This window comes from Phasianus colchicus, chromosome Z (genome assembly GCF_987193195.1).
Source record: "Phasianus colchicus chromosome Z, bPhaCol1.hap1.1, whole genome shotgun sequence".
Classification (NCBI taxonomy): Eukaryota; Metazoa; Chordata; class Aves; order Galliformes; family Phasianidae; genus Phasianus; species Phasianus colchicus.
Window position 1 is genome coordinate 83,201,786 of NC_143476.1, and position 23,201 is coordinate 83,224,986.

A 23,201-nucleotide genomic window follows, 5' to 3' on the forward strand; every position below is an offset into this window, starting at 1 on the left:
GCAGTTTATTAGGAAAGCTTACTTGAGTAGTATGAGAATTAACTTGTACGTGTAGCAAGCCAAGCTCTTGCTGAGATATCAGGACAAATCTGCTGCTACATCAGCTCCTAATGAGTGCACCACCACTGAAGCGTATCGCTCTAATCACACACACTGCACATAACCCAGCAGCTTGGAAAATATGTCGCTCTTTTTTTCCAAGGAAGGATGCTAGGGAAGCTACCATGCTGGCATCTATTATGCAGAGTATCACGCTGAAATTACACGCAATCAAAATTTGTCTGCTTCATTTGCTACGACTACTTGCAGAAAGAACATCATCTCACTCTCACCTGTTTAAAAGAGGCATGATGATCATTGTATTGAAAATGTCAGGCTGCAATGACTCCAGACCTACTCTAGTTTTTCAGTTTTGACTGCTACAATGACCACAGACATAACTGCAAAGACAGAAGACTTCCCCAAGACTACTTTTTTTTCTTTTTTTTTCTTTTTTTTTTTTCCTAAGAGCAAAAGACACAGCAGCTTTTCTGAGCTACACTTTCCTGAATCAGTTACAGCTACCGTTAGGGAAAAGACTACAGGGCTCAGCAAGCACTGTTTAATACTGTCACCATCAGTACTTGTCTCCATCATACTAGAAACTATACATAGCATCTAAAACCTTAACCACAAATCTTCTGAAGAGCTGCACAGCCCACCTCAAGTTGCTGAAGAGGAACCTACAACATGCAGAGACAGTCTGGCCCTGAGTGAGGCATGGCTATCCGATTATCTTTGCAGATGGCCATAAAAAACATTACATGTGCAGCTTCTACATAAATTAAACTGGAGACCTATACTGTAAACAGAGAAACAAGGATTCAAAACAGCACTTACCCTCCTTTGAGCCAGGGTGGTTTTGAGGGATCAGCCTCATCTTGACCCTTAAATGGGGGAAGGCAAAAATACAATTTTGAATTACTTTCTGAAAACACCAGAAAAAGCATTCCGATTATATGCTGAGAAAAAGATAACAGATCACATTGCATGCGGCAAATGCATACTGACAGTCATTCGAGCACCTTCAATGGTCATATGGACACAGCCAGGACCAGAAGAGCCTGTTCAGTGCACCTCCTCTTTCAAAAGGGAGCCTTGAATACCATCTCTTTTTTTTTTCTTTTTTTTTTTTTTTTTAATCTAACAAAAGCATGAGCTATTGTAGAGCTCCTGTTAGAGCAGGTCACCACTTACATGAACATGGTCATAATGAGGACACTATAAATTAAAAGCACCTTTACAAAATGCACAAATGATTGAGCAACATATTTTCTGCAAGCACTTATGGACTTTGTTCATGCTCAGATGTAAAGACACCTCAGCCCCCTAGGCCAGACAAGTTCCACTCATTCAAATGCAACTGTTTAATTTCCAGATACTGACAAGCAAGAGCCATTGCTTGCAAGTTGGCTGCAGGTGAACAATGATCTCTTGATAAGACGAAAGCCACCACATACAGCAACATGAGGATGCATATTCATGAATTCAAACCATGTTCCTATGTTCTCATAGGAGCATATTTATAGAGTGACATTTTGTTTCTCTGAAAATGAGACCAATGAGAGCAGAGCAGAGTTCAAACATTTAAAGTATACCTGGAGCAATAGAGTTTGCTGTGTAAGGGAAAGGTGGTCTACCTGTAACTGGAAGCATCTATGATCCAGCTTACAGCTCATATATTTTGCACTTCTTGGCAAAAAAAAAAAAAAAAAAGCTGATTTCCAGCAGCCAAATAGGATTAAACAAGACACTGATATCTAACAGTCCAACATGAGATAATCACATCTGCCAAGAGCCTGTGATCTGAACACAGTGGAAAACAAAGTACTTACAGGACACAGCCTGAGAATCATCACAGTGCAAAGGAATATCTGTCAGGAAATAAGCTGTACTTGTATACAAAATAAAAGAACACAGCTCTAAAAGAAAGATTCATTTTTTGTCCTGTGCTTTGGTTGAGCTGTGCAACTTCACGTTGTTAACAGGTGTCAGATGAGGTTTCCCAAGAAAAGCAGAAATAACCAAGAAAAACAAGTTTCTGTTTCAGGTCTCAACTTATACATCACCAAAAGCCCAATCTCCATTTTCATTATGCCCATAACTCCAAGGTTACTTTTTTTTTTTTTTTTAAATTTTAAACAGGCACGAACAATGTGACACTATCCATAATTCAGTGTGCTATCCAGCTTTTCCTTGTGATCACACAGGCTAGCAGAGTCTGCAGGAGCTTGGACTCATGGTCCAGCACTGGGGAACATTTCTCCTGCACCCAGAGCTGTGCACCAGGCTTCTGCAGGAAGTGCTGTGCTCCACATTTCTTCAAGCTGTGCTCTCAAAATTTGAAACCAATATTTCCTATGGAGGGATTTGGCTCAGTTGTGGGTCAGAGGAGTGGATTTCATGAAGAAAACACAGCAGATCCTTCAGAGCACAGGACAGACATTCCTAATTTTGTCTTTGAACATCTGGAAGAGGTGTAACTAGAAAGCAGTCATAAAATGAAGCAACACTTAACACTGGACTGAGTTTGACACAAGCGTTCAGCTGAAGTGGCTCTGCTGTCCTGAATAACAGAATGGCAAACACATCCAGCAACGCAAAAGAAAATGGAGTTAACAGGGTCTTCAGTCAGTCAGTTTATATGAAAAATTCTAAGTAGCCAAATTCATAGATCACAAATAGTAAGGGCAATATTGCAGCTTTGAGACCACAGTAGTACCAAGAACTGTTTTCTGCTTAAAAAAAAAAAAAAAAGTCCAGGGAAAGTTTTGCTATCCGAGCAATAATCATATAATCATTTCCTTCAGGCAGCTGAGAATGGCAGAGCCCACAGATGTGGGGAAGGTCAGAAAGCAAACCAACCTCCATCACCCAGATTTTGATAAATAAACTGCGCTTCTACTCATTTGTCTTCATTTCTTTTGCCAAGTATTTTAGACATTTAAATAGAAAGGAAATGAGAAGAAGAACTTGTATGTGGCTGCGATTAAAAACCACCTAGGTAGAACAGTAAAGAACAAATAAGGAGCTTTTAGAAAATGATAATACTGATGTGGGGGCAAATTAAACAGGAGTTACCCCCAGGTGAAAACAAAGAGGTTAATTTGCATCAGGCAGCATTATTCCTGAGCAAACAATAGAGAATCAGAACCTGACAGATATCAAACAAGGGCTGATGCCTTAAGTTTGGAGAAAAGCCAGTGCAGTTAAGGTGGGGGGGAAGGAAGGAAATGTGAGCCAAACTAGCTTGGGCTCATTATTGGCTTCAACAGCTTGAAAGGCTTCAGAGCAAATACGAAGAAAAGAATGGAGACAAACAGAAAACAGGAAAAAGTGTCATACTGGGTATATTAGTTTTTGTTTGACAAAGCATTTTTTTTTTCAACTGTACAAAGAATTACCAATCAAACTTTCATTTCAACAAAAATGCTCTGGTGTGATGGCAAGTGACATAAATAAGGCTGGATAAGCTGAACAGGAGTAGGGGAGCTTTAATGTGGGTAAATAAGCAACTAGCTGAGCCAGCCATGGACAATACAGGACGAAAACTGGTGGGAGTAAGCAGGATCTGCTGATGACAAACATGGGAAAATTATCAAGACAGAACAGAACTCAGACCCTGATGGAAAAAAACTGATGATGCTGAAGATTGCAACAACAGAGGATTAAACAAAGTAGAAATGGCAAGGTCAAAGTCGTAAAAAGCTCCATGAGTTTATGGCTTCCAAGCAGATTCTCAATGCAAGAACAGCAGGTGATAGCAGACTCGAGTCATAGTCATCACACTGTGGCCATGAGCCACTATGATACAGCCATGTAAGGAGAGAACATCATCTAAAGACGATATCCATTGAAATATCTGCACAGAAATAAAAGCATAAATACCACTGCACAGTTCTGGCAAGACTCCTCTAGGAAGGCATGAGTAATCTTATTCTATACCAAAGTAAAAAGAATTCACATAGAAAAAATGGTAAAACCAGTGTGAGGGTGCAAAGACAATGCTATAGAAAGACTAAGACACGCCTCTTACTCTAAAAAACGAAACTTCTATATTTATTTGTAGAGGGGAAAATATACAGCATAGAAGAACTGAGGCTAAGTATAAATGGAAGATGAAAGTCAGGTACCTAACCATGACAGTTCTGCAGTAGCCTTTCAAAGGGAGACGTAGACACCAAATCCAAGCAGTTTTAAAGTGCTTACTAAAGTGAGGTTGTTCACATATGAGGTAATAACCACATTACATATTGCCAAAGGGCAGCAAGAAGTCCTCTGCAGTCCCTTGTAGCAATGACATATGTAGCTGAAGAACCAGAGGCTCATTATCTACAAGTGTTGGCCAAGGAGTGCCAGTTAAACAAGTATGTTGATAGTTTATACCCTTATTGTGTGCAGGAACATTTCATACATTCCTCTTCACTTGAAGGCAAATGGCAATGTCTGTTGTTCAGGTGGAAGTGCTGCAGCTGGGGAGTTTCCCATCCTCTGAAGACAGCATTTGCTCCAGCACACAGGAGGGCTCCAGGAGCTGCTCTGGGGCTTTTTACCAGCCACAGATCTCCTCAGGTCTACCCCAGGCCAACAGCCAGGCTCACCGAGAGCCTACGCAAGCAGAGCAAACAATAGGCAGATGCAAAGAACATCTGGAACCACTGCAAGAGCTTTTAACACTGTCCTTCCCAAAACAAATGGAAAGGCAATGTCAACACATGTAATACCTGAACATCCACATGTCACACAGCTGTTTTTTATCTGATGTCTTCTTCACTTCTCTACGCAGCTCTGCACTTGAACTCTTTTTGAAAGCAGTGAGACCAGTGTGAATCTCAACTATTTTTTTACCTAATTTCTTTAAGCGCATAAAGAAGCACCAAAAAGATGGGAGTGATGAACGTAAACAAAATAAATAGTCCATCACCTCTCTGCCCAGTTTTTCTGTTTCTGATGCTGATGGATGATACATTTTACATTCACTCTCCAACAAATCTCCTCAGCCAGGGAAGTCCCTGTCACTCCAGTAATGAAGTATGCTAATTCACAACAAAGATGCTTCAACCAGCTGCTGAAAGGTCTTCTCCAAGTAATTAAAGTCTCTGCCCAACCAAGAGCTGTTTACCAAAATCATGCTAGCGACAGTAGCACAAATTTAATACCGTAGATTAAAAAGGCCAACAGACAAGATCATTTGAGACACAGTATTCGGTCACAGAGAATACAATCTTTAGTGAGGCCTACAAAGTCACTCAAAAGGAGTTCTGTTTATTCAGAAAAGCAATAGATAACGATTACAAGTAATCTGATAAGTTATTTAACAAAGTTGAATTATGTCTTGCAATTTATCTCATAAAAGGAAGATGTTTCAGTGATAGAACAAACTACTTCCATAGGACAGAAAGTCTTCAAATGGACAGAAGCAGAATGAAAATAAAATCACAAAGTCTTCTTTCTGGAAGAACATCCCCAGACCTGCTAGCAAGCTCCCAGACCACATAAAAGTTTAAACTTGTAAGTTTCCATCGCATTTAAGTATTGTGCCCAACATGCTGTCACCTTACAAAAAGAAAGATGTAGAACATGGAAAGCTGCATTATGTCAACATAGAAGGAAAAAAAAAAAATCAGCAGTGACTTCGTATTTGTTTTTTAAAATCATCCTAACTTGTTTTCAAATACCATGCTTGGTTATTGAAACTCAAGTACCTAAATTTAGCTGTAGATAAATTTGAATCAGGCTATAACAAGTAGCAACTGTTTCAATGTCTAAATTAAACTTCTAGTCATGCTTAATTAGATCCTTTCTTCAAGGGTATTAGCAGAATCAGACTAAGCTAAATCATCTCAATTAAACTAGTCAGTCTTGTGGTTAAATGTCTTTATTAATTCAAGTATGCTGCATTTTACGTGGATCCAAAGCTGCCACAAGCAGAAGGATTATTTTGAAATCACAGTATTCAGCATCAGCATTGATTCAGAAAATGATTTAAGAGCCACAGAGGAAGCTCCTTCCACCTGATGAATCTGCCAGTATCAGTTTCCCACACAAAAGATGAGCTATCTAAAGGAGACTGCAATATTTTTGCACCAAAGCTAGACGAGGACAGAACCTGACACCAATTCCACACCTCTGCAATTCCAAGAAAGCACGAATGGATGGACAGTGGCCAGTAAAAATGAAACAAATCTCTTGATACGTCAGCCAATCAAGCTTAGAAATGAAAACTGATTAAACTCAATAGATGAGATTTACATGGAAGCCAAAAAGCTGCACGGTGTTGATCTACCTCAGGAAGGTAATTCAGCTTGTTTCATAGAGCTAAGGGAGAGACAGAAGGACAGCAAGCACCTCGCCCATGTTGTCTAAGTTCAAGAAAATAAAAATTAAACTGAGAATTCAGCAGAGAAAAATTTCTCTGCATGAGGTACAGCTGCAAACAGAAACAAAAGACATACACAGCAGTCAATGAAAAACTCTGTGGATCCTCCTAGGAGGAAGGAGTTACGGGTTGCCCACAGACTGCCCATGATGAGCAGAGAGGCAACAAGTCTGTGACCAGAGAGGCAGTTTATAGCTACGTCTGATAGCTAGATATCAGCTGATTATCTATTAGCTGATAAGGCAGCTAACATCTACCGTTGAGCATTGCAGCACAGAGCTCAAACAGCACCTCCCAGTACCCACAGTCATGCTTAATTGTGGTATTAGAGCCCATGATGGAACTTTTGACTTTGATTGCTGCAAGTGCACAAAATGGCTAGAGATGGAATGAAATAATGCAGCTGATAAAAAATAAATGAGGAAATACTTGATTTAAATAAATTTAATGAAGAGGGAGACTAGGAAATACAAAATAAACAATTTGTACTCTGCTAACAGTGCCTCTGCACACCACACGCACCACAGAGCACCAAAGGGAGACCACTCGAAGCATTCATGTTTTCTCTTTGTACAGGGTCCTACGCACTGAACAGACTCTTAGCTCACACACGGTGTCAACATTGCCTCCAACAACCATAACATGCTAAGCTGAATCCCAGGGTCTCAGCTGGAGCAATCGATTACATGGAGACAAGGCATGCACACAGAGGAATTTCAGAAAGAGATGCTGGTTAGAAGGGACAACATGTACAACCTGGAGTTCTCCTCTACCTCCTTCTGTGAAGAAAAAAAGAGAAGAAGGAGAGGAAGAAAAGTTAATAGATCAGATTTCTGCCATGAGATCAATAAAGCGATTTCAGGGAAAACATTTGCTGCAAATCAATACATCTGTGCAGCACAGAGTTTTGCGCTGTGCTTCCTGCGACACTCAATAGTTAATCTCTATCAACTACCCCCAAATTAAACCACGATCAATTTCACCCACAACTGCACGTGCATTAGAACATATGGTTTTCAGAGCAATTTTTACAGAGTTACAGTTCTTGTTCAGTTAATAAAACTCAAGAATAATCTCAACACAGAATTAGAGATGCCATTTATCACACTTGAGAGGGAACCTGTATTTATTACAAAGCGGAACAGATTTGCTCCCCCTCCCTCAAGAGTACATGCACTATTTGCATTTGAAGCATCCCCCTTCCTTCCCTCCTCGTCCCCTGTACATTTTGCCCATTATGAGGAAACTGGTAGCTCCCACGGAACACATTTTGCTTTTACAAATACCATAACCAAGCAAGGAGATATTTTCTAGTTCTATAAATCTAGGCAGTTCTCCTCTGAGAAAGAAAAAAAAAAAACAACCACCAAAAACAACACAGAAGCCTCCTACACTAAACCTCATGTTTATGGATAGGCAATTTCAAGGCTACTAAAGTCATATGAGAGCCATACTAAAACTTCCGGTAGAGACGTTATCTCATAAGTCTTCCAACCAGATAAATTCATATCTGCATGGAAGATTCATATTACTCAGCTGCTAATGAAAGATGGGGGAGAAGGAATGCCTTCATGGCAAGAAGGGCCATTCAAACTGGTTTAAAAGCTAAAATAACTTTTCAAAGTCACTCCCTGTATGGGTGTAATTACACACAAGCAATCACCAAGATAGGAAAAAACAGAGAAGCTATTTTAACTCAATCACTAAGGAGAAATCAAATTACTTCAGCAAATGAAGTGTTAGATTGTAGCCGAAATAAAAGCCTTATTTTCTGTCTTAAAACATACTTGCATGGATTCTCAACAAGAGAAGCTCTTTTCAGTGGTGCCCAGTGCCACAACAAGAAACAATGGGAACAAACTGGAACACAGGAGGCTCCTCCTGATCAATAGATAGCATTTCTGTGTTGTCTGGGCGATGGAGCATTGGCACAGGTTGCCCAGAGAGGTTGTGTAGTCTCCTCCTTGAAGATCTTGAGAAGATTCCTGGACATAGTGCTGCTGGGTATCCTACCAACCCCAGCCATTCTGGGAATCTGTGAGAGCCCCTGGACCACCTTGCAGGTCTCTTGCTTGTGAGGAAATAGAGGAAAACATTCTCACACAGGCAGCCTCAGTTCCACTTCCAGTCCTTTCTTTTCCCTTTAAAGCCCTTCAAATCCAAACCTCTTCTGACTTGGTCCTTTCAGCTGTCTCACTTCCAAAGACAGATCCAGACTTCCCCTGTTGGTTTTTATCTCCTTCGCATTTGAACCAGATTCCTTCCTGTGGTCTCCTGAGACACTGAAGTGTTTGAGTGCAGAAGAACTGAATGCTTGGGTTTGTCATGACACGGTTCTGCTGAGCAGGGAAAACCCAACTGCAATCCCTGGCTGGAAAACACTGAGGACAGATGGAGTGCAACAGCTCAACTGTAGCAAGCCATCAGTGTGCATCTGTAAACTATTTGTGTTTGTAAGGCTTATTCCCTTTCTTCTTTTGGGGTTGGTTTTCCACAAATAAACCCTTGACACAGACGGACCGCTGTCAGACTTACAGGCCTGGCAGTGCTAGAGCTTCTTAAATATCAGTCAAGCTTATTTTGAAACAAACTAAGTAATGAATCTTGCATTCCTTTTGAGAAATACTGAATTATTTTGCCTCTGATAACATCTCCTTGCAGGAGGTGTGCTCACAGCACCATCACCAGCAGCTACATTGATTAAACCCCAATAAAGGAATTCCTTCACCATTTCATTCTGAGCATCCATTGTTATTTCATGGGGGGGTTGGTTGTGATTTTCTTGGTTGCTATTCTGTTGTTGCTGTTTCATTTTGTAATGTTGTTTTGTTTTTCTACTAACATAAAGTTAAACCATCTTCACTTCATTTGCTTGTTGTTTTCTTCCATGTTAAAACTTTGAAAATTTGCTCACATAGTCAGGGGAACTTTTATTTTTCAAATTAAATGCAACTATCTACATGCTTTTGCTAACTTCTAAATTGTTCTGATAATCTGCATCTGTGTACAGCTATAAATAAGGTAAACCTTTATGCCAGTGCATCATCTCTGATTCACCAAAACACACAGGCATACTAACACCTTCAAAGTTGTTATCAGCTCCTTTGCTGCAGACTACTGCCAAACACATTTAATAAAGCACATTGAACTGAGCATTCAAACAGGCACAAGTAATACAGTGGTTGAGCCTCAGAACCAGAAAGCCAGGAGGCAAAACTGGAGGACTTGAGCCAGGAATTTAAAAGCACATTAAAAAAATACATATATATCTTTAAGTAAGGCATATACAGGCATCTGCAACTGGAAAAAAAAAAAAAAAAAAAAGAAAAAAAGAAAAAAAGAAAAAAAAAAAACAAAACCCATACAATAAACTAATTCACTGCATTCTGAATATGGTGCTTTTTCCAAGGAAAGAAAGTAAGTGCTTGGTTCAAGCTTATTTCAGGCTGATTGCAACAACAACAAAAATTTACAAATAAATAAAACTGTTGCTTCATTTTAACAGAAAATGCTTGCCAAAACTGAAAGTCTGTATAATTAATTTTGACCTGCTCTGCAGCCCTTGGCAAATACTCTCATCTCCTCCCCTACTCTGGGTCCTGCCAAGTGATGTCCCTGTACCTCCCCTTTTCTGTTCCCAGCTCCCCTGCCTTGCCGTGATGGTCAGGATGCTTTGTTTACTGGCACCCTTCCCAGGTTTCCTCCCAAGTGCTCTCCTTTGATCATGTTTTTTTTTTTTTCCCATTACTCTTAATTTCTTTGGATTCCTCTGGTTTCTCTTCCTACATCGTTATTTCATCCTATGCATACTGCTGTAACTTTAGCTGTCACGGCTACAATAGAAAGATACCTTTACTAGAAAGGCACACAAATATGAACTTTTTTGATGAATTAATTACTATAGAGGAAAATGGAACAGAGGAAGCTTGGTGCCAACCTGTGCTGGAGCCAGATTTAAGAAACCAAAATCCAGCTGTGATCTCCCTCCTCCCCACTGTGTTGGCTATCTTGTAAACATGCCTGTAATGCTCAAACAGCAGAGACAAGTAGCCTCTTCTCACAGGCAATGAAGCCTCAGAAACAAGTTATTTCAATATTTTGTTGCAATGTGGCAAAGGCTTACCCAAACCACTGCCTGTTCCCCAGGTCCTAACATCAGAACTTATGTCCAGGATCTAAGCACAATGAAACGTTACCAAAAGGGGTGGGAGGGGAATGGGGGTGAGAAAAGCAAAAATACAAATTTCTGAATGAAAAGAAAAAAAAAATGAGATCTTCATTTTCACATTTACTGTTTATTCTTGAGTGACTCGAATATTTCCTTGAAAAAACAGAAATCGGTATACATCAGTGCCACGTCTGCTAACGAATCCTAGTGTTCTGCTCATTAAAAATCCATTGTTCAAATTCACTTCACAATAAGGGACCTCAACTAAAAGAACGCAAAGAGCTTATTGAAGGCTCTATGATCTGCATAACTGAGAAGGTCGCTAGTGCAAAAGTCAAATGCAGTCTGGCAGATCTTTTCCTCACCAAAAGCACAGTCACTGGGGAAAAAAAGAAAACCAAAAACCAAAAAACGAAACAAACACTTAGGATGAGAGAACTTTCACTGATTATTCTGACTAGCTCTCATGATTGCAAGGAGAACTGAATAAAATATGAGATGCAGGGAGGATGGAAATGAGGAAGATTTCAAGCTGTAGCTCCAGTTGATACTTGTCTTGAAACCATCAACTCTCTTTCCTTCACTGCGCAGTGATCTGGACAGAAGTTGTCTTACTGCTGGGAGAGGGAGCGGGCAGATGGCCCTACATTCCAACATCAGATACCAAACCAAGGCCTATCAACACACAGCCCATCAGAGCATGTCAGCCATTTCCATCTCCCATGTCCTCAGGAACTGGTTAACCAGCATTAGCTCCACTGCTGTGTTAGCTCACACCTGTTGTGGTCAAACGTTTCTTTATCTCTGCTGGCAATAAGGGATTTAGCTCCACGCAGATGGAATATAACTCATCTCATGGGCAACCTAAAGAAACAGCATCAAATACGGGTCTTGATTTTTATTTTTTTCCTTTTAAAGTTTCTGCTAGGATAACATCAAGCAGAGATTAAACACTGAGAACTCCCACTTTGTGGTGGAGCCACTTGAAGTCTGGAACCACTCAACTCCTGAAACTGCACATCCAGCTACTTTTAGCTCAAATGCACACTTAGTTATCACATCTTAACTAATATATTTAACAAGGAACCAAGTCACGAATTATGATGAAAAACCCTAACACCTGCTATTCCTATTCCAAAGATGCATTGCAAATCTTCTTTCCTACCCCTCTCTCTCACAAAAAAAAAAAAAAAAAAAAACCAACTCACTTTAAGCTTACTAATTTGCATTCCAATGTGTTGTACAATCAATTTTAGGGCTGGGTTGTTTTTTTTTGGGGGGGGGGGGGATTGTTATTTTGTTAATACTGTTGTATACTGCATGCACTTGCCTTCATAACTGTCTCCTAATTTCTACAGTTGTTCACCTGCAGAGCGAGATATTGGTTACTGGCTACACAAATACCAGATATGGACATCTCCTTAAAACGTTTTTTTTGTTTACCTGAATTTGTCTCCTCAGCAGAAATCCAGTTTCCTTCCTGTGCTAATTCTTTTATGAGTCTCCTACGCATTTGTCTCTTTTCCCTCAGTACATTTTTGAAGTTGTTGATGCACTTGTTCAGGTAGATGGTCTCTGCGCACACCTTGTCAAGGCTCATGGGTCTGCACTCTTTTGCTTGCTCAGGTAGAGAGTTCACATCTATTCCACTTTCACCAGGAGGTGAACGCTGCCCAACAGGAATTTCACAGTCAGATGATGGCATCAAATGTGAAGCAGGAGGCTCGTATGCAACAGAGGAAAGACTGGAAGGAACAAATTGCATTTGAGCAGACGCTTCACTGTTGGCAGTTGTGTTCGCTTGGCTTTCAGAGGACTGACTTGGAGGGGTTTCTGCAAAGTTGTCAGAGCTGCCGCACATACCTGAACTGGTCAGCATAAGTGTATTGTCATCATCCATCTGTAAGCCACTATCATTTTCCAAAAGCATTTCAGAATCGCTTGTCTCCAGTTTGTGAAACACCACTTGCAGAGCAGACCTGAAGTGGTTAATGGCTTTCCCAAGCTTATTAGTATAAAACTTCATGTCTACAAGATCAATGTTATCCCGGGAATGATCAAGAAAATACTGGGAGTTTTCCAGGACATCCCTAAAGACCTGATCGGTCGGATCTTGATCATTCAGATCCATTTGGATCATATCTTTCAAGCTGTCACTACTATCAGCCAGCTCATCCGTTGTACGATCATAGCTAATGGTTGTCACTCCACTAGAAACGTCTTCTCTTTGAGTATCACCTTTCTCCACACTGGTAAATTTGCATGGGGTATCATAGTCTATTTCAGTTTTTTCTGCAGTTATATTTTCATCTTTACCTAGAAGGGAAGAACCATTCTCAGTGACGTTCTCAGCATCATGCTTGTGCTCACTTCCACTGCTTGGAGCACACACCTGACTTGCACGGCCAAAAGACTCGGATGAGCAGCAAAAATTTCCATCATTTGGTTTGGCCAAACTGGTCATCTCTGGAGAGCTTTTTGGAGTTTCATGAAGAGCCTTATGAAAGTCAGCTTCATATGAAGGCTGTTCATTGCAGCTTATTGTTTTTGCTTCCTTCCCAGCTTCAGATATTGAGTTGCTTTTCTTACTCAGAGTTGACTTCTGCACAGAATCAAATTTCTCCCCTACACACTGTGTTTTTCTACTTGTGCTTTTATTCTTAACTTGGCATGAGTCAGTCTGAAGGTGCTCAGCTGCATCAGCTCTCTGCGATGCATCAAGATTCACTGAATTGCAATTATTTTTCTTCAACCCAGACTGCAAAGAGACTGAATCTGCCTTGTGGCCTCTCTGGCCACTTTGCCTCTTTTGCTCTTCACTGGTAGTGATCCGGACCCCTGAGCTTTGCAGAATAATAGACTTCTGTAAAATAAAGTCTCTCTGTTCACAACTGACAAGTTTCACAACTGCTGGTCTTGGTGTTAATGACTTGCCTATTCCAATATCTGATCTGTAAGCATCTTTTATATACTTACTGCACTGGATACCATTGAAACAGTGATACTCAGATAAGAAGCTGCAGATAAGCTCTACTGTGTTTTCACCATCTTTTTCTGGAATCCCATAAAAATATAACACTGGTTCTTCCTTATGTACCTCCTTATTTGGCTCCCGAGCATGTGTACCTGAGGTTTTGGCAGTGGAACCACCCTGCAGGCCTTCTATCTCACTCAAGACAGTATCCACGCAGCTTGAGACTTCATCCACAGAGCCTTTTATCAAAGTGAGGTGCTCTCGGAGCTCTGCAATCTCCGTCTGGATGCGACTTATTCCCTGAAGCTCTTTAACGATATAATCAACCACATCTGCCGAGCGATCTCTTGATTGCCGTCTGTAACTCTTGTATGCAGCAGGCTTCTCCTGGGGAAAGCACCCTTGCCTTTCAGCTCTCTCCCTCCAGCTCATTGTTATGCTCAGAGAAGAAAGGTCCTGCCCCTCAGATACTCTACTCTTTCTTTCAGAGGAGGTCTGTGTCACACCACCAGTAGAATTTCCTTCCGAGTCCTTCTTGTTCTGTTGAAGCGAGCATGGTATTTTTACATAGCCATCCCAGTTCAGTTCCACCTCACCAACACACACTTCACTCACGCCCTTGGTTTCGTGTTGTCCATCCTGATGGAAGTCACCTCCAGCAGTGGAAAACTCAGTGCTTGCAGAGCTCCTCTTCATTCCACAAACAAACATGTCCGTTTCGATCTCTACTGGAGAGAGCTGGCAGTGGTGAGCATGGTTTGGATTCTCATCTGCTTGGCCTTGAAGAAGCCTCTTCATTTTGTCCCGTAGAAACAGCTGGAGTCTTTGCTTCCGGAGTTGCTTCCTGGCCCACAGTTTTACAACAGGTTTTCTCTGCAGAAGTGCAATTTCATTTTCTTGCTTTTTCAATCTACTTCTAGCAAACATCATCAGCAGCTGCACCTGTGTCTTTCATAGTGCTACGAGCTGCACAAGCACACATCAATCACTTCCCAATGCACAACTCACATCCAGTTTTTATTCTGTGACGAAGTAGCTACCGAAAGAGGGAAAAAAGATTACAATTTGGTTCAGATAGAAATAGCCAAAGTAACTTAAAAAGAGGAATTTTTCTTTAAAAAAAAAAAACATCCACATCAAAGCAGACAGAAAGAGGATATACTACTTAAAGTGTACAGCCATCATCTTGGTTTTGGTCACTTGCCCAGATCAGGTCCTTCTTTGGAGAAATAATTGTTCCTTACCCCTTCTTCTCCCAAAGAAAGTAAAAATTGAATAAAGAGCAATTCTGTGTCCATTTCCTTCAGGTACCAGGTTTGAAACTTCCAACAGGCTGAGCTTCTTGCAATGGCGGGCTATGTGACTGAATTACCCTGACAGTTATTAAGGATTCTATCAAGGCACTTTTCATTCCAGTCTACAATCTTCATCCTTTCTTTCTCCAAACCAAGCAGAAATCAAGTTAAATTTGGCTCAGTACCAGCTATCTCACAAGAACTCCACAAAGCGATGCAAAGAGGCAGGAAGACTGCATGACAGATTTTGAGTGTAAAACCTTTTTGCTATTTTAATCTCTTAATATTTTGCTACTAAACACTGGAGGAAAAAAAAAAAAAAAAGGAAAAAAAAAACAACCAACCTTAAAGCTTACAAGCTTCCAGGCTAACCTGCAGTTAAATATGCCACACTTAGCATATGTACGAACAGGCTGAGCTGACAGCATGAAGATTCTGCACGTCACATCTACTCCAACCCTGAAGATTTTGCAGTGGATCATTTTCTCCACTTAAATCTCCTCTATAAGGAGCAAAGAAAAAATGCTATGTTACCTACTTAAAACTTTCAAGCCTCTTCAACTGCTGTACCTACAAAGCAACTCACTAACAAACAGCTTTTTCTTCCGGGAAGAAAGGCATACAGAGACCCAGACAGACATCCTCCTTAAGCCAAGGTGACTAAAGAATGCCCACTGCCTTTGGTGCATCATGGTGGATTTGCTGCTGCACTGTACACTCATTCTTGTGATCTTACTCCCCGTAAGATCTATAGTAGCTGCCTTTAACTTTCATTTTAATTATTATCTAATTCTTAAAAAAATAGTTTTTAAATTCTGCAGCACATAAAACCATGATGTGCAACTTGCAGCCTAAGTTAAATTTTGCCAAGTGTATCTAGCTTGGTGCAGGAAGCTGTGTTGAAAGTACTAGAAAGAGTTTCTAGCCTTAAAACATTTAAACAACAAGGTCACAGTTCACATCCAGACATTTGTCTGCTGCTCCATTCTCACCATTCTTTGAGGCTGGTAACCTTGGCTCTCCTGTCGCCATCTTTGCAATCCTGGAATCTACTGCAGAGATGGCCAGATGTAGTCCCACAGCACCCAATGCAGAGTGCTAGACCAAGTGCTGAGCCCAAGTATTTCACATTTTTGCACTAAGTAGAGGACAGAACACCACCAGAGTTCTGCCTGCACTAACTTGAGGTCTTCGCCTAGGCACCAACAAGCTCCTCCTCTGCCTTCTCACTGCCTAAGGGCTGGCTCCATAGTTCACAGAAGCATTCACCAAGTGTTTTTTTCAGACATGAAATAATTCACATTTTTAAAAGATTAATTTAAGGCTTGTACACCTTCATTGACTCCAAGTTGCAGCAGGACAGAAACTATCCCTTATTTACAGTAATGCCAACACTTTGCCCTTAGTGTATTTTCATTGTGGTGAATTCTTTGTTTTCATGTTCGTTGTTTCTCTTCAGGACCAAGGAAGAAGAAAGGGTTTTCTGATCTGGATAAGACTGCATTTGTAAATAGCAGTCTCCACAATCAGAGCTAGTTAATGTCGTATAACAGAGGCTGCATCTGTGCTTCAGGGTTATGTCCCACCATCCAGCAGCTCAGTTAAGTTGTTATACCTGCCATCATGGAAGCTGTACAAATTCTCCACTTAATCTCTTTGTCAGCATCTTGAGTACATCAATCTTTGGTTTTATAAAGTCTTCAGGTTACGAGTCCATCTGTTTGTTTTGTTGTTTTTTTAAATCTTTATCTACTCAAAAGGACTGACTTAAAAAATACTTGCTTTGATTCTTTTCTTTCACCACTGACAGCATTTACCTTTCCATTTGAGTGGTTAACTGGTGATTAATGCCAGAAAACCACTTCTGTGTCAACATTAAGAAGTAAACCTTAGGAGAGAAAGCAGTCAAATTCAACAGCACCCTGGAAGAAGAGCTCTACAGCTGTGCTCCCGACCTGTGTGCATTACAGCAGCAAGTAGAGATGCTCATTTCAAATATTTTCCAGCATATCAAACAATGAGGGCTAGAAGAAAAACTTAAGACGTTTGTGCAAGTAAGAAATTCAGTGTCCTACAGATGGCTGTCAAGGCACCAGAGGGACTTAATGACCATTTTAGTTTTTAAAAAAAGAAACCAGTTCAAGCTGAAGTTCACTGTCAGTTCCTTTGTCTGCTGCAATGCTTGACAGCAACAGTTTGTTACAGAGATTGCTGTTTCCTGCTGGCAGGACCACAGGCGTTCTGAAGCAGGTAGCTCAATGCAAACACGACAGAGATTTCCTTTTATATATTTGTATACGTGCATGTGTGTATGTATATGAATACAAATAAAGAAATATATATACCTATACAAACTAACATATATATGTATATATCTATACACACATGTTCTTGTTCAGATACTGCAGCATAAGCTGCAAAACTGCCTACTGGGATCCCATCTAACGTATATATGTATACATATACAAACATGAAGAAGAGTCTTCATTAGAGACTTTTCTAAAACAATGACTTTGATTAAAAGTACCAGCAATATCTTTCCAGGTCATCCCAAGAGGGCCTGAAGCTGTTTCTGCCCAGCCTGGGAATAAGGCTAGAAGAGAACATGAGGATGCCAGCTCTGGATCAGAGGGAACCATTTCCACCTCTCTGTACAGTGGGTGGAAGTCAATGCTTCCACCATAGAGCAAAACATTACTGCTTAGAAGAATGCCAAGAAGCAGGTAGAAGAATTGCTCTCTTCACACTTCATCTGCAGGCACTGTCCCTCCATGCCCTGCTTTCTGATACCATAGATCCACGTTCAGAAATGGAGCTCAGGGTATTTGCCCTATCCATACCATGGGCTAGCCCCACATTCTGCTGCACTTCTTCGCAGGCCCTCCCCTCCTCCACACCACCCAGGGAGGGGTGTGTGTTCCCATTCCCTTCCACTGAGTCAAACTAGGTGCTGTGCTGTCTGCTATATGGGTCCCCTGTTCCTCTAGGTTGGCTGTCTTGGAGTTATACTCCCCTGTAGCACAGATAGACAAAGCGACAATGAAAGTTAATGCAAGTTCAGCCAAAAAATGTCTAATTTGGATGCAAATCCTTGCTGAAATTTTTTTCTCTTCTATCCTATCATGTAACAAGAAATCACATCTTGAAATAAGGAATATTTGCATCCTGATGACCTGCCAGATACTATGAGCCCTCACACAAATTTTGTTCTGATTGCCTTTTTAGCAGGCATTCCTCAGCAAAACTTAAAGTTTCACTCAGCACAGCCATCTCTGAGTGTGCAGAATGAGGAACAGCACCCACAGGTTCCACCGTTTCTGTATCCTTCAACCCAAAAGGCAGCCAGGCTCAAGGTAAGCAGGAGAAAGACACCAGTGGCATCACACCAGGGCAGATGTGATGGGCAGACTCAAAGAAATACAAGAACCGATTCACTATGATCAAAATGCATTTCACAGAAGCCTGTCTGGCTATCAACTCACACCACCATAGCAAAGAGTAAAGCCTTTTGGACTGGATTATATTTACAGCATCTTCCACACACAGTGGAAGTATGCAAGTAATGCGCTATGCAAGTAATTACTATAAGAAAAGCAATAAAACGTTTCTCTACTTAATAAAGAACCTTTTTAACCACGAACCAAAATACAGGACATTCTGGGAAAAGCGGTTTTGGCATTATCAAAAGAAGGAATTCGTGGCTAGGGCTGCCATAGCAACACCGCCCCAGCACACTGCATGCTGAAACACTGACTCTTTCTGTGAATATTACAGCATTTTTAAACGCATTAATTGCTGAAAGAATCCTAACAACAGGGCTTGACAGAGACACGGAGGGTTGCCGCCAGCTTTGCTGACGTATGACTACTGGAGGTGAGCATGCAATTTTCTAATTAACATGATTGGATTTAATTTTGGGTCGGATCATAGCTAAACAAGGAATTTATTGCTTGCTTCTCAGAATGTGTCTCTTTTCAAACCTTCTACTGATAATAAACAAAAAACTAACTTCTGAGTCCAGGAATGAATTATTGGAACTCAAAGTGACCAAGCCAGAGCAGTGCTGGTTTGGAGAACAAAACAACAGCAGGATTGGAGAATAAAAAGTGCTCTGCTAAATGTGTTCACCTCAGGGCATTCCTGCTAAATATAAGGTTGCAGAAAACACACATTTAGTCCACTTCAGAGTGGACTAAAGATGAGATATATCCATGCTATTGAAAAGAGTCTAATTGCAAAGGATAAAAGTGATTTTAAAAACAAAACAATGTAAGCAAAGAAACTACTTCACAGTAACCCTTTCGGTGTCTTCTCAGAGCCTTGTTGCCTGACAAGCCTCAATCTGTGTTCTTGTTCAGATACTGCAGCATAAACTGCAAAACTGCCTACTGGCATCCCAGCCCTACTCATAGAACTTTCTGCAGTGTTCAGGTATTTCCAATGGTGTTTTCCAAACTTCATCAGGACCTGAAGACAGACTGGTTTCAATAAAGCTGAGCAAAATTCTGTCAGAACCTTTCGATGCAGACACTGGTGAGAGCCAGCTATCCCACCTATCGTGTTTTAGAAGAATGCACTTGAATTCTTCCCAGAACAGTCTGATAGATGAGACAAGAGAAGAGAACAGATTTGACAAGTCAGTAACCCTGTGGCAGAAAAACTTATCTGGGGAACACAGCCTTTTGGCTGAATGAATTACCTGGTTCTGCATCTCTCACGTCAGCTATCCCTTACCTTTTACAGAAAGCTGTTAAGCTGAAGAAAAAAAAAGTCTCTGAATACCATCATGTTATCAACGTAGCTATCAAGTGAAGGAAGAATGGAATGTGACTAACTATGAGGGTAAGAACTCACTAAGGTATTGCAAGCGCAATCAGCGGTGTAAAAAATTATGTTGAGAAACAGCATGAAATTAAATTTGTATATCACTGTGTGGTAGAGCAAATAGATCACACAACCTGCCTTAACTCCTTAATAGCCGATATGGACACCTAAAAGATAGTTAAGTGCCTCAGCTTCCTGTAAAACTGGTCTAATGTTGGACCCCCCTCTGCTGGCATGAGCACAGATGAAGATCAGGCTGTTTAAGTTGAGCTGTAGTCTAGAGATCCCAGAGAACACCAAGGCACCAGGCAGTGCTGCTGCTCCTTGGAATGTGCTCATTCCCTGTGCAGATCCAGCCTTTCACACAGCTTTTCCGGCAAACTTACAGTGTCACTGGCTGGCACAGCAAGGCACCAGTTGCAGCAATAAGTGAGGTCTGTCATTACCTGGGAGCCAAGAAAAGAAGACATCCAGAGAGAGTCAAGGAAATAGGAACTGTCTTCAAATGCAGACAGAGGTACAGGCTGGAAACTGAAGACCATCAGAACATATAGCTCATGCTTAGCCAGCAGTAAGCAAAGTCTAAAGCACCTACCCCAAGTGCTGAAACCATCCTGTGCTGAGAAAATGGCAAAAAGGATAACTGACTGCTAAAAGAAGAAGAAATTGTGGCTTTTTCTGTAGTTCTTATATAATATTACTTCACTCCTGGCAGCAAATTTGAAACCTAAGCAGCCAGCTATCAGAAATTTAAGAGTAAATCGAGAAGGAATTAAGTTCAGTAGCCTCTATTTCCAGAGTACTCCTGTAGGTTACAAAGGGGTTTAGTACAACGCTGAATCAATCGGGTATCTCCAGTAAGTGATTTACACGTCCTAAAGCACTGTGATACAACCAGCTCTGACAGACATTCCTTAAAACAGGTTTCTCCCAGCTTAGGATCCTAAGGACCAAAATACTACATCGAGCAGATAAGGCATGAGCAAGAAGCAAATTTTTGCTTAAAGGAAACAGCACCAGGAACTGAAGCACAAAGACTGCAGAATGCTGACAAGCTGGTATTTGGATCAGGACTGTAGAAAAGTCCGCTAGGTTCCGGAGAGAGGCTGCTGCACATTCAGCCTCTCTGCCTCTAACAGGAGAGCAGAGAGACAGCACTGCTTCAGATAAGGTTCACACACACTGCTATGAAAGCACCCAAGGATGCTAAAAGCTCTGCCCAGGCTAACAGAACAGACCGTACCTTTCCTCTACCTGTAATCCTATTTACAACACCCCAGTGCTGAAGCATGGTGTGAACTCTCTGAGCGTTGCATTTCTAAAAAGAGCCACCAGGAAACACTCATCCCTTGGATTTTTTCTCAAAACTCTGACTGCTCACTGTGGAGGTCCAGAGCTGCTTTTCCAGGTACGGCGCCTCAGTTAACAGGGATGGTGAGGGAGGGGAGTGGGAGGCAGCACTCACCAGTCCAAGGTGATGAATTAAGAGCTGCAACTTCTGCTGTTGGAGCAGTGCTAGCACAGCTGCAGTACAGACTGGTGCTATATGATCTTGCTCCCTGCTTCTGACCTGCCCTGCACTCCTTTAGAGCAGACGCTCAGCAGCTTTCAGAGAGGTTGGGAAGGGGTAATGCAGGCAGCTAATAAAACAATTAGAATTTTCCAGCTCGTGTTGCTGAACAGCAGCACTCTTCATCTAAAATCCTCCTGGGCAAAAGCTGAAGCTTTACTTCTGTAAGATTTCTCCTTTTCATCTTGAGTACAGAAGACCTCAGCATTCTGTATTAATTCTTGATGTTTATCCCCTAAAGGCTTTCTCCATTAGCAAAAGAAAGCTATCTGTATAAAAGGAATGAAGACTGACAAGATATCTGAAACAGTCACACCATCTGCTCTGATTCACCAGCTTGTACATAGCATCCTCATTGCTCCTTCATGCCAGTCATTTCATTTCATCTCATCAGCTCACAACCTTCTCTGCACTGAAAATCAAGCCAATGTCAAACACTCTGGGTTAAAAGCAAGCCTGCTTTAAGTGACATTTAAGGAAGAATCAAACCAGTAATCTAATTACTCTCAAGCTATTTGCAGTTCAAGCGATCAAATTTAAATTATACCCAAATCCCCTTCTTTTTAACTCCTCTTCACACAGTGATTTTGATGTCAAATTTCAGCTGAGATACAAACCCTCCCAACAGAAAAGTGTGAGAAGTAAACAGACACAACCTCAATTATAGCAGCAATAAGACATGTACAATTAGTGTCTAATGGCTGAATAAAAAATCTAAGAAACACAGCACACAAATGAGTATACCAAGAGAGGTCTGTCTTTTCAAAGCACATGTTTAAATCCAGTAAGCTTCCAATGGAGCTATTATATTACCAAAGTAAACACAGGCATACAGCCCACTCAAACTAAAGAACAGTTCTTCTTGTTTGCTGCCTACTTGCAGTTTATACCCAACCACTTCATTTGTTCCAGTCATTCACTTACCTTTCTGCTTCAAAATAAAATAAAACGTTAAAACGTAAAGGAAATCTACAGAATAGAAACAAAAGAACACAACAGCTTGTTCTCATAGAAAAGACAAGTCCTGAAGGGTTCCTAATCTTGATAAAGGTTCACCAAGTAATGAACTTTTGCTGCAGAGATTATCAACATATTGTTGGTGTCCCATCTCAGGTATCTGAGGATGCGATGTAAGAAGGCACCGAGAGTATCCCGTTCCACAGCACTACGACGAGAAACCATGTAAAGTTGAAGGCATGTTTTGAAAAAGAAAAAAAAAAAAAAAAAGCAAACAGCTTCTGAAAATCCAAAAAGAAAAAAAAGAAAAAAAGAAAAAAAAAAAAAGAAGGAAAAAAAACAGTAGAAGCCAACGAAAGTAAAAGCCAAAAAATGCAGAAATCCTGTCAGCTTCAAGGAGTATCCCTCAACAGAAATTCTTTAATTCACCAACACAATGCATCTTTTCCCTTTCCCAGGCAGCAACCAAGTACAGTAAAAACTTCATCTCTGTCTTCAGTTGTGACTCAACAGAAAATATTGTACTTCAGAGGCAGAGAGAAAGCTGTGCAGCTACTGCTACTTTACTCCTCCTCGTCAGCTGCTTGCTGCCAGGCTCCTCACACGCAGCCTCCCCGCTTCGCTCACACATCAACACTCCTTGCCTTGAAATGATTCTCTACTTTATTATCCATTCAGAAGGAAATACAAACTGATGGAGCCAATCTGACTAAAGACAAAACACACTCCTTTGGCATCACGAAAGCAGGCATAACAATGCAGCGAGCCGATCTGCCTGGCTCCTGGCATCCAGTCGAGCTGCAAAGCAGGGAGCTGGAAAAAGAGCCCTGGACAACATAGTTAACCAGTTCCAAGGTGGTTCTCTGCCCAATTTGGCTATATATGTTTATTTTTCTACCTCCTGTTCACCCCAGACTAACTTGCAAGGCTTAGAGATGCCCTCGCCTAAATGAATTGTAGCCAGTTTGCAAGGAAGACTCTGCCACCGCTGTGGG

At 41.1% G+C, this 23,201-nt stretch overlaps 1 protein-coding gene across 4 annotated transcripts in view; it reads right to left on the reverse strand.

Annotated features, from left to right (window-relative positions):
* The window catches only part of UNC13B (unc-13 homolog B), a 191,954-nt gene that overhangs the window by 87,652 nt on the left and 81,101 nt on the right, over positions 1-23,201 (reverse strand). For 2 of the 4 annotated variants that reach the window (XM_090132342.1, XM_090132341.1), the window contains exons 1-3: positions 12,030-14,603; positions 7,175-7,197; positions 880-926 (exon numbers count right to left, since the gene is read on the reverse strand). In XM_090132342.1, coding sequence (XP_089988468.1) covers positions 880-926; positions 7,175-7,197; positions 12,030-14,490 — 2,531 coding nt within the window. In that variant the 5' untranslated portion in view covers positions 14,491-14,603. Of the gene's footprint in view, positions 1-879; positions 927-7,174; positions 7,198-12,029; positions 14,604-23,201 lie in introns of those variants that run through there. The other 2 variants (XM_090132344.1, XM_090132343.1) reach the window with 1 other exon arrangement.